This window comes from Ursus arctos, unplaced genomic scaffold (assembly GCF_023065955.2).
Source record: "Ursus arctos isolate Adak ecotype North America unplaced genomic scaffold, UrsArc2.0 scaffold_21, whole genome shotgun sequence".
Lineage (NCBI taxonomy): Eukaryota > Metazoa > Chordata > Mammalia > Carnivora > Ursidae > Ursus > Ursus arctos.
In genome coordinates, this window is record NW_026622886.1 from 39,171,992 (window position 1) to 39,184,272 (window position 12,281).

At 35.9% G+C, this 12,281-nt stretch overlaps 1 protein-coding gene across 6 annotated transcripts in view; it reads right to left on the minus strand.

Moving 5' to 3' along the window:
• RAB3IP (RAB3A interacting protein) overlaps nt 1-12,281 on the minus strand; it is a 132,599-nt gene that overhangs the window by 3,563 nt on the left and 116,755 nt on the right. For all 6 annotated transcript variants that reach the window (XM_048217889.2, XM_048217890.2, XM_026500048.4 and 3 more), the window contains 4 exons: nt 7,634-7,711; nt 6,790-6,993; nt 3,875-4,003; nt 2,496-2,608 (listed from right to left, as the gene is read on the minus strand). In XM_048217889.2, the coding sequence (XP_048073846.1) occupies nt 2,496-2,608; nt 3,875-4,003; nt 6,790-6,993; nt 7,634-7,711 (524 nt within the window). The remainder of the gene's footprint in view (nt 1-2,495; nt 2,609-3,874; nt 4,004-6,789; nt 6,994-7,633; nt 7,712-12,281) is intronic.

The window sequence follows — 12,281 nt, forward strand, 5'->3', positions numbered from 1 at the left end:
AGCTCAGGTCACAATCCCAGGGTTGTGAGATCAAGCCCCAATGTCGGGCTCCATGCTCAGTGTGCAGTCTGCTTGAGATTCTCTCCTCCTCTTTTTCTCCCTCTCCCCGCTCACACGCTCTCTCATTCTCTAAAATAAATAAAATCTTTAAAAAAACTTTCATAAATAGGATAATTTTGGAGGTGGCCATTCCGACCACAGAAGAATTCTCATATTTTTGAAGAAAGCTTGCCTCATTGTTCCTTTCTTAGAAAATTCCTTTAATGATCTATAACAATATTTTTAAAACACTAACTACTAGCTTAGGAAGGATAGAAGATCAAGAAATTTAAAAATGGGACAAGTACTGGAGGTCCTTGGAACTTCCAAAAGTATAATTTACACAAGAAGGAAAAGTAAGCATTTAACTATAAAAATCAATGTATACACTACTCTTCTGGAAACAGACATATAACTGTTTGTCTAGTATTTTGTCTTAATTTTGAAAGGGCTTTGCTAACGTGGTTTTAAGCATCAACTTCTGAAATAATGAAAGTGTTTCTTACCTCATTTCTAAAGCCATCTTTGAACTGTCACAGCCAACACATTCTTATTTGAGCTAAGGTTCAATGTCGAGTCTTCTGACCTCCAAGGCCAGTGTTTTGTTAACATGCTACACTTCCTCAACACCTCTTGGCAGCTCTAGTCCCCAGATTTTAAGCCCTTCCCTACCATTTTCACTTGGGGATGTCAACATGTCTAAATCTAGACCTGCCGTCTTCTTCCCCAAACCAGAGCCCTTCCCACTAACTTCGAAATATCACCCCATTCTTCTAGTCGGCCATCTTTAACTCCTTTCCTTTTACCATCTCCACCTGAATCTCTTCCTCTCCAAAGTTCTCTTCAAATTTGTCACATCTTTCCCTCCATACACTCGGCATCCTCTGAACACATGGTTTCTTGTTTCCAGACCTTCACTCATATGTACTCTTCTTTACCCAAATTCCATTCCTGCTTCAAAAACCCAGATCAAATCTCCCTCCCTCTGAGAACACCCCTGATCACCAGCCACGAGATGGGTCTTGGCTTCCTCAAAGTTCCCACAGCATGAGCCATTTACATCTTCACCACCTAGAGCCTTGGCCAGGGCTGAACTTCACATTTCAGAGAAGAAAATATCTTCCTGAAGCTTCTCCACACAACATGCACTCCAAACACCTTGGCATCTAACCCCATTCCTACAAGCACGATATTCCTAAACTACATAAACTGTTTCCTAAACCTGATCTATATAATTATTTTACTAAAATATAAATTCACTTTAACTGACATCCTCATTTGTCATCATGTGATATTTGCACATGTACGTGTTATATATAATGCAAGTAGAAATTTAAAATTCTATAATAAAAACTGCTATATGCTATATTTAAAATAAGGTATACACAACCTTAAAGCACAAAAACTGCTATCATTGATGATCAGGATAAAATACTTGGGAGCTTGTGGAAAGAGAAGAATTTAGAAATGTTAATCCCTTCCCCAAGACTTAGAGGCCGCTGTGCTACAGTCATGGCACAGAGGGAGTGTGGTGGACGTCTGGCTCACAGAGCAAACACGTGACCAGGCACTCCCCACAAACAGCTACCTGAACACTGACACTGTGTGATCAGGAAGAATGACACGATTCTACAACAGGCTTTCACAGACCTGTCAGTTCATCTCTTCCCTTCTGCCTTCACAGTGACCCAGACAGGAGTCAACTACTGCTTTCTAGGAGCTTTCTCAGACCTTCCGGTCCCCTATACAGATCTAGTTCTTAACCACCAACTAAGCACCTTCCTCCAAATCTTTCCAAGTCACTTCACAAAGTGCTTTGCCAAAGGTTCTAGGAACCACTGGTTTCAGTCTTTCCTCCTCCTAGGACTGGGGAATAAAAGGCCTGCCCTGCCATGAAATGTGGGAGTCTTACCTCTGAAGGTTTACAACTACCAAGTAACTGTCATGTATGAAAGACAGAACCGGTTATTAACCAAAGTGACAATCCTTTATATGATAGTATGAAAGGGAGGATTACAGAAGTCTTTCTGGCACCCTGTTTTCATGCTTGATAAGACCTGGTCTAATTCACTATCTTCCCAACTGATTTTTAATGGCAACCCTCAGGAAGAAATATTTTACACCAAAACCTGTATGTATATGTGTAATAGACAAAAATTCTGCTTATGACCCACTAAAAACTGATTTTATGATCAACTAATGAGTCACAACATATGGTCTAAAAAATGTTTCTAATACCTGGTCTAAAATATGTATTTTTTTTAAATTAAAAGGGCTCTCTTTTGATGCTAAATTTGAAATGCTATATCTCACACTGTCTGAGGATTTGTCTTCAGGCTGCACAAACTACTAACAAGATATTTAATCACATTTAAAACTAGAAAAACTAAATATTTACAACATATAAAATTTTTAAAACTCAGTGTCGTCCCCAAGACATGGTTCTGAAAACGTACTTTGGTCCTCCACATTCGACTGCAGAAGCTTTCACGAATCGAACAGGTTGTAATCCCACCGGTTCAATGCTCAGAGTATTGTTTTCCACAGCCTCCAGAACAGCTGAAGCCAACTTCAAAAAAACAAAGTATCAGATGCTATGCTGGCACAAAAATATTAAAATTGCATTCCACAGTAAACTGGATTTTTAAAAATTATTCTTTCCCCAAACTCCACTAGTTTGGTCTCAGGCCAATGAAAAAGAAAGAAACTACATAATCTTGGTTTGAATTCTTGTAAAATGCAAATATTGTTACGAAAGGCAATTCAATTACAGCTAAGTAACTTTTCTCATTATCTAGAGGAGGACTGAGGGCATTAATTCCAATCTGTCCATGTCTTACCCACAATTTACATCCATTATTAATGCCACTGCAAAATGAATACCCCAATGCTTTATTTTGCTAAACTAATACACATTTTTAAATACTGGTCATTCATAACACAGCAATATACACAATTACAGCTATGTTTTCTCAACTTGTATTTACATGCACAAGAGTAACCTACAAAAGAACTAGCTGGATCACCAAATATTAAATGTCTGGAGATGGTAGTAATTGACCAACAACAGATGAAGCCAGCAAACTTCTTCAGTCTGGCAAGACTACTAATCTGGAATGGACTCCCCCAAAACACACACAGAGCCATAATGAATAACATGTACCTATCAAAAGTGTCTTACTGTCCATCTTAATTTCTCCTTACAGGTCATGTTAAAATTAAGTCCTCTGCAGACTTAACATAAGACTCTTAGGATTACATTTCTTAAACAGTGATTGACAGGATATTTGTAGACAAACCTTCCACATGTAAGAACAGATTAAAATTATGACCTTACATCTGCATAGTACCTTGTATTTTTTTTTTTTTTAAGTTTTCGTATGTACGTAAAATTCACTTCATTTCATCCCCTTAACTCTGTGACAGAGGCAAGGAAGCCATTTTTTTTTTTTCTGTTTTAAAGACGAAGAAACTAAATGTGATTTTTTGTCATGTACAGATAAACCCAATAAACACCTCGGAGTGTGGAGAACTTCCTTTCCACTGACCCGCAGACTAAGAATCAAGAAATAAGCCTCACCCCCAATGCACATTTACTACTTCACTCTGGTGTAACACGTACTCCCCAGTGAATAAGCCTCTACTCCAGGGAGCAAAGATGTTTAGTAACTCAATGCCAAGAAATGACCATGGACTTTGTTTGGAATGGGGGAAATGATGAAACATGACATGTTATTATAACTTATTCATTTAAGAGAAAATATACAACATGATTTAGCAAAAGGTACAGGAACAACCCTAGTGCATTCCTATTTAAAATAAAAAAAAAAATTACCTCACTTTTTGAGAACGTTAAACATGGAAAGATATCTTCCTGATAAATTTTGTCTAAGAAAGGACAGGATCTATCCATTGTGGGATCATCCTTCCAAGATCTGAATTCATTATACAGAGATAAGTCAGCCTGACAAACAAACCAAAAGAAAACACAAAATAATCTTTTTAAAGGTACAAACATAAAATCACTTTATAAAACCAAAACCTGATTTAAACATTATTGAAAAAGAAATCCTCTTCATTTAAAACGATGAATTGAACCATTCTTGATTAGTTACAATACATGGTACCAACTTTCTTTTAAAAAAAAAAATCCAAACTCCAAATGACTGACTAGCTCTTCTCAATGGATCTACTATGGTGTCCAATGATGCTACCTTGATCCCCACCCCACCCCCCAAAAATGTTGGAGCTCCTCTTAAGACACATGTGCACACTGCTCTGAATATAAAACAAGTGATGAGAAGTCTTTTCTGAAAATAATCAAAAAGTAATTTGGAGCCAAGTTAATTAAATAAAGTGTCTGAATAAACAGAGACTAAATTGTCAAACCTAGTTTGGGTCAAAAATGACACTACTTGTTCTGCTATTATCTTGACGGCATTTTCAAAAGAACTTCGAAAATGTTTACTGTATAAACAGCAAGACTAAAAGCAGCACATACATAATCTCCTAAATTGACTACCTTAAAACATAACATTTATTAAGATATATTTTGGCATTGCAACCATCTGAATTATCAATCCAGGCTGGCACCCATCTTCCTATTCACCCTTCCAGTTGTCCCTCTTTTCCCTTCCTCCTTTTAATAAAATTTCCCCAAGTATTCTTCCCTCCGGATGCCCTCTACTCAGCTCAATCCTACCTGTCACACACACACAGCCACACCTGCCCCCAGCTGCCCACTCACGGCAGTGCCCCCCATCCCCCTGCAGCCCTAAGCCACTCTCATCCAGAAGAGCCGGACACACCATGAATGACACACTGACTAGCTATGGCCTTCACGACAGCTTAATCGGACATGCAGGTGATTTACATGACGGTAATAAAAGGCTGAGTGTATCCGAGCTTTCCTACAGACTTTCTTTTAAGGTATATAATGGCAACTTCAGTGTGAATTTTTTTCATCCCAATCCATAAATTCTTTGAATCAAAACTAAAGGCAAAAGGATAAAAAAATAGCAGATAAATAATACTTACATTCCCAAATTCATTTTCTTTGTAAAGTTTACCCTTTAGTGGACATAAACCCCAAAGCAGGTAAGCAGTACTCTACGGAAAGATTCTAGTTGAAAGGCAGTCATTTAAACTATTAAGAGCCGACCCTGCGCCAGGAAGTACGGCAAGCACTCCAGAGATGCCTAATCCTCACAGCTGTGCAAGACACACATTACGATCTTCATTTTTTTTCGGTAAGAAAACTAGGGCTTAGAGAGGTAAAGTAACTTGCCCAAGGCTACAGATCAAGAAACCTGTAAAAGTTCAAATTCGTGTCTCAGTGACTCAATGGCGAAGCCCTGCATAATGCATGTATACGAGTACAAGTATAGACATGTTTTAAGCGCTTTTAGAGGCTACATTGCAAATGTCGTTTCTGACAGCCTGTCTCATTTTCTACAGAAACATGGACATGTTTTACTTTCTTCCCAACTGTTTTACCTCTTTCTAAGGCTTACACAGGTCAACTTTATGTGTTTCCTTTGTCTAATTAAACTTTTTGATAAGTTTTCACAAAACATTAGAATATGGGATATACCTGGAAAGCAGAAAAGTTATCATTCTGGAGTTGTTTGCTGCCTATTCATATTTCATGAGACCTCATAAATTAAAAACAAAAGTTTAAAATGTCCCATGAGAAAACATTTAAATTTTGTTAGTGTAAACAACAGAAAACAAGTTATATAATCACACATACCGAGAAACCGCAGCAAAATACAACTTGTACCAAGCAACTAAAAATGCTAATTAAATTCAAAGAAATTGAAGTTATGACTAAAAAAAGTTTCTGAAATATTTAACCAACATGATTTTAGATTCTGTCACATTCAGATTTGGCCACGTATTGAACTTCTCTCTCACTAGCATCTCTTTTATTAATAAGCAACCAAAATGCAATTCAATTAAAGTAAGTAACGACTTTGGTTATTCAATTTAATAAAATCCTGGCTTCCATGCAAAAACTTAACCAAATGAGCAGATACAGCTTCTTAAAGACTGATGATGAATCTGCATACAACCATGTAAAATACCGCTTTTCAGAAAAAAAGGGGGAAGGGTTGCTCCATGATCAATCCCCTTGGAAATGCTTTCTCATTGTATGCAATGACAGAATGAAAAAATATTTTATAATTACACAATTTTTACTCAAAACTCAAAATATTTCCACAGTATCTCAATTACCTTCACAACATATCTTTTAAAATTATAAGGAACCATTAGTTCTATTTTTTGTTGCTTAATTATCTGAATTAACTCCAAGATTCTCTTACCGATATAAAACTCTACCTCCCCCAGAATTTAAGTAAAAGCAATGTATTGTTCAAGAAAATCACCTTATTTTCACACATTTCTTATATTCATATTCTGTTAGAGCATCTTACCAATTAATTTTGACTAGTCAGATCATTAAAGCCACCCACTCTCCTTTATACAACACATGACAGTTTGCTCCCTAAATGAAATATCAAGATTAAGAAACTTACCAAATTTCCAGCAGGTAACTCCAAGGTCAGCCAAGTAGAGAATGGAACTGAAGATTCCCTGAAAGCAGCCAGCTCTAGATAAAGCCTCCCCCATCTTAATATTGCATATTTTGCACTAAAAATTTTGCTGGCAAAAATCATAACTGACACCTCAGTGATGAGAATTAATAAGTATCAACAGAGTCAGAGGGGACAGTCCTTGACGAGTTACCTCTTTGCAGTCTTTTACAATTGGCTGTATCACACTGAGGTCCTGATGACTGCCACTCAGAGCACTGCTCGTACTTTTATTTCTTGTATGCCCCTTTTTAAAAGGTGTCTTTCCACCTGGCAGAGGCTCTTGTGTAGGTGATGTTGGAGAACTGGACAAGACAAGTGTCTTCAATGCAGCTACTTCAGCTTGAAGGACATCGATCTTGAAAAGAAATCAACAAGTTCTGTATACTAACTATGTTTTATGACAGATTCAGCTAAATGCTAGCAACCTGGTCAAAATACTTTCAAAGAAGACATAAAAGTTTAATTTGTATTTGCTGTGGAGTAATAAAAAGAAAGTGAAACCAAGTTGTTTAATATTTCTATATGGCTTGGATTTGGCTCTTATTCACAATGTGAAATGAAATTTTTTAAATTACCAAAATGTCTGACATATAATTCATGTGAATTTTCAAAATCTTCAAAATATAAATAGCTTATGAATAGTTGTGGTTCATTCCCAAAATAATAAAATCTATTAACAGTTTGGTGGCTTTTTTTTTCCTCAGTGACTTAACAAAAAATACTAACTTTAAAATGTGATTATATAATCCTTTCCATAATACATGTGATTCACAAGACGTAAAAATCCTTTGGTTCTAATATAAATGAGCACCGACTGTTCACTATTCATTGCATCTGTGTGGTAGCTGTTTTCTATTTATAGTTTCCTGTAGTTTCCACATCTTCTAAAATAAGCCCTAGTTTACAATAGGAACAAAATCTAATAAATGTTTAAGTATCTTTAAAACAGTAATCACTGATTTTATTTTTTTACTATTAATGCAGCAAAGACTTACTTTTCCTTGTGCTTCCTTTAGCTGTTTTTCTGCTGTTGCCTGCTTGACATTTGCTTCTCTCACCATCTTATGAGCTTCCTGAAAAAGTTAAAATCTCAAATTTTGGAAACAAAGTATTTAGCCTTTGTTTTCAAAAATCTTTCAACAAATGTCTATGACTACAGCAAAGATAAACTACCAAAATTTAACCTGAAAATAAATATTCAATGTCAACTCTTGAAATAGCAATTGTCATCTGATAGGTAAACTGGTAGGAATTAGGAATAGGTGCTTTCTTTTAGTACTAGTATCACTGACATAGCCAAGTTGAATTCAATCGTCCTGATCAATGTTTGTGTAAAGACTGAAAGAGAGGAAAGAAAATAAACATCCCATGTGTCAAACCCAACCTCTTTGTACTTAAGTTTCTGTAATTTGGCCACAATATATATATTCATATGATCAGTCATAGCAAAGACATACAGAAGGGACAAGTCAAAATATTAACACATCAATAATGTTGTAGTTTACAGGACTAACAGCTGAGAAGCCTTAGAGCTTCCAATAAAAACATTCACAAAATGATATTGACAACTCTATGCAGAGCAATCTAAAAGGGCAAATCAGAGATTAGCCTTTAATAAGGTCTTAAGTTTTCAGTACCATAAATATGAAACTCTAGGTATTTAATTCTTATATTTATTCATCAAAATTTACTCATTACATCTCTTTGTGAGGTACTATTCCAGGTGCTGTACTGGGAAAAAGAAACAAGGTCCCTCTCTTAAGGAGCTTACATTCAGTTTATTCTAATAACCAAATAAAATTCCAAGTAAGAATTCTGGATTTTACTCTAAGTGCAATATGAAGCCTTATGATCTTTTAAGGAAGAAAGTCACTGATCTTATATTTTTAAAAAAATTACTCTGCTGTACGGAATATTCCCATAAAAGATTAAGGATGGACTAGAACCATATATAGGGTGCTTGAGATAATCCCCTGGGATTTAAGGACACATATGTTAGAACTTCAATTTACAGTTTATGAGGGGGAAGTGAGGGAGGGAGGAGGGAAGCAAAAGAAGAAATGAAGGAAGAAAGGAAGAAGGAATGGAGGGAGGTAGGGAGGTTGGTTGGTTGGTTGGTTGGTTGGAAGGAAGGAAATCAGCTCAAAGACATTTAATACATGTCTGACAATGGCACCTTTACTAAGTCTGTCAACTGTTCAGTGGAAGAGTAAACATTCTCCACATCAGATTCTGACAGCAGCACTTCCATTTGCTTTTACAGTAGTAACGAACTACAGCTTGTTTATATGCCCATGAACATGAGTCTACAGACCACATTACCTCAAATAAGAGGTGCTTTACTATCAATGCTTTATAATGAGATGAGATTCACTGTGAAAATCTTCCATGCACAATTATGCTGGTTATCTTGTATCAAAATCCTTAAGAACTTCCAATTTAATGAGTAAAAGTGGTTTTCCTTTTAAAATAACAAATGTTTCAGATTTGCTAAATTTTTCTGTGATGACAAGTGGCTGTCAACAGATCACTATTTGGCAGATATTTTCAAAATAACAAACATAGCTAATCTGACCCTTCAGGATTGACTTTTAACTATAAATGCAAAAGTAACTCATGATAAGGAGAGATTATTTGTTTAAATGTTTGGAAATGGACTCTGCTTTCCTTAATAGTGGACAATGCAACGTGGACCAAACCGCCCATGGAGAATAATTAGAGAAGCTGGACAAAAATTTTCTTAAATGTGTCTGACAGTATTAGAGAGCTAACAAAATAGTGAAGAACGAAGGAACCAAGATCCAGGAGAAGATGTAAACCTGGAGAAGAGAGCTGGAATCTGGGGGGACTTTTCCTGGAGGTATGAGAGATACAGTGAAAAGGTGTAACCTACACGTAACTGCAGTCCCCAAAGGAGAGAAGAGCACGCTGGAAATGAGGCAGAAGCAGTAGCTGAAAAGATAGCGCATAGGATTTTGCAAACTGACAAAAGACATCAAACAGTAGGTTCCAAAAAAGTTTGAAAATTTTCTATCACTCTGTCATTCTAAAGGTGAAAATGATACAAGTATCCTCTACACCAGGAGTCAGCAAACTCCTTCTGGACAGCGTCAGACAGGAAGCAGTCGGGGCTCGCAGTGGTGTCCCTGCTGTGGTGTGAAAGCAGCCGCACACAACCCATCAACAGTGAATGCGCCCATTTCAGTAGTTACCAGCACTGAAGTCTGAATTCCAGTTTTCAGGTCACAGAGTAAGACTCTTGGTTGTTTGTTTTTTTTTCCCCCTAACCACTTAAAAATGTAAAAACTGATCTTAGCTCAGAAGGCTGCCCTGCAGTGGGCAGAGACTAGTTCTGCCCTGTAGGCTGTAGTCTGCAGACCTCTGATATAAACGTTCAGGTCTATACACTTACAGACTTTGAAAATGGAATTCTCTTCCTATCTGGTTAGCAGGGATTCAAACGAAGGTGTTTCTCTTCTTTCTTTCTTTAAAATAATGTTTAAACTCAACGATCTTCTTATTAATTTGCAAAGACAATGTGCTGCTATGAGAGAAGACAAATTCACTAGAGGATATTCTGGAGAAACCTTCACATAACCAGTAATGAAGCTGAAAATTCAGTATAATGGTTTCATACAGGGAAAGATGTACTTCTTCCATTTGGATCCATATATTTGTAAGTTATCAGCTGCATTACATCTAATTTTTAAAAAGGAATTTAGAAACTTCATCTGAATCATAAATTGTTAAAACAAGATTTTCAAAAACAAGGTAAACATATTCAATCATACTCCTCTCATTAAATATACACATACACACAACATATTATAGTGAGACTAAAATATTTTTGTACAATAAAAAACTTAAGTGTTTATTATTGTCTTGCTTTTTAAAACTGTTGTTTTATAATTTATGTAACACGTTCTTAGTGTATATATGTAATTTATAAGTATATATGCTCTTAAAACAGTGCCTACCACATAGATAGGTAACCCTCAATAAATATTACTTCTTTTCATCATAATAAAGGTACATGGAGTACATGATCTCAACAAAGGTCTGGCGTCTATTGGTCTAGGTAAGAAGGAATGATGGCTTGTAAAATGGTGTTAGCAATATCACAGTACAAAGGCAGATGGATTTGCCTTACATCCCAGAGGCAGTGTCACAAGATTTTCCTTGTGAATGCGGGATACAGGAGAGGCTTCAGTGAGGACTCCTTTTCTGTGGCCCGAGACAAACAGAAGTACCGCTTATGATTTTCATAGTACTTAAGGCAAGGGTCAGGGTTATGAACTTGAATCCCAGCAGTGCTCCTTAACCTCTTATGCCTCATTGTCTTCACAGATAAAATGACAGTAATTTGCACTGTATGCCATTATGAAGCATTATGAAGAGAACACTCGGCATTATCAAAGATATTGACTAAAACTGGCTGACAAAGTGTAAAAAAAAAAAAAAAAACTTTGTAAAGCATTCTTTCACCCGACTTTATTTTTATATTATCGCAAAATCTGAGATACTAGCTGGAAATATATATACATACACACACATATATAATTTTAGAGTTCTTATATTTGGTAATTTTAAGACCCAACTTTGCTACAAAGTGTAATTATATTCAAGATTATTCATACACAACAAACTCCTAATTTGAATTTACATGCTAAGTCTACCAAAGCTGTGCACTGTGTTTATTCAAAATAATCCTTAATTCTTAAAAAACTATATATACATATACCTAAAATACAAGCAAAAAAATCTTTTCATAAGACAATGGAAACTGAGATCACGAACACACAATAGACCACAGAAAAACTTCCAGCACCTTTTTACAAAATTCATAAGTAACTGGTTTGAATACAATTTTCTTCATTACTGAAATCATCTTTTGTCAATGTAACTTCTTTCGCAGAAAGCACATATACTGTCAAGGCTATTAGCCATTGTCAGGTCAAGGATAGATCAGGGACCCAAAAACTTCAAGATATACCTTTTCATTTATTGCAAAAACTGCATTTTTGGTCCTTCACATTCTGCTATGGAGAGGGAGAAGTTTCCTCCCGTTTGTTTTCCTCCTACTTCATCTAACAGAAGCAGGTCTAAAATCTTGGGCAGGCAGGTGAGAAGCTTAATATATTTGCTTTCTTATCTAGTATCAATATATCATTATAAAATTCTCTTCTGGCCAGACAATACTGGAAGAAAAAGTCTAAGGTTTCTATCTACCCCTTCTACAAACAAAAATGTAGTAAGTTGTATACCTCCTGTCCTCTAGTCTTTGATGACTTGCTAACAAAAATAATAATAAATCAGTTTTTTAAATGTTCATGAAAGAAAATGACCCCCAAAAAAGATAGAGGACAGGGCAAAGGGGCATGGAGCAGAGGGGCCAAAGAAAACCCACATCTGAAGAAACCCACATGTAACTTGTTAACAATGTTACTTGTAATGATAGAAATGGTGGAATATGCAGTTGGTGGGTTATGACTCTCATGACAATGACCATGTAAATTAACATGAAAACACGTTATTTGAAGAAAAAATACGAAATATATTAGGATTACAATTATGTAAGAAAATATGCATACCTCTAAAACTGAAATAGATCTGTATAAATAAAAATATCAAAAGGGGAAGAAA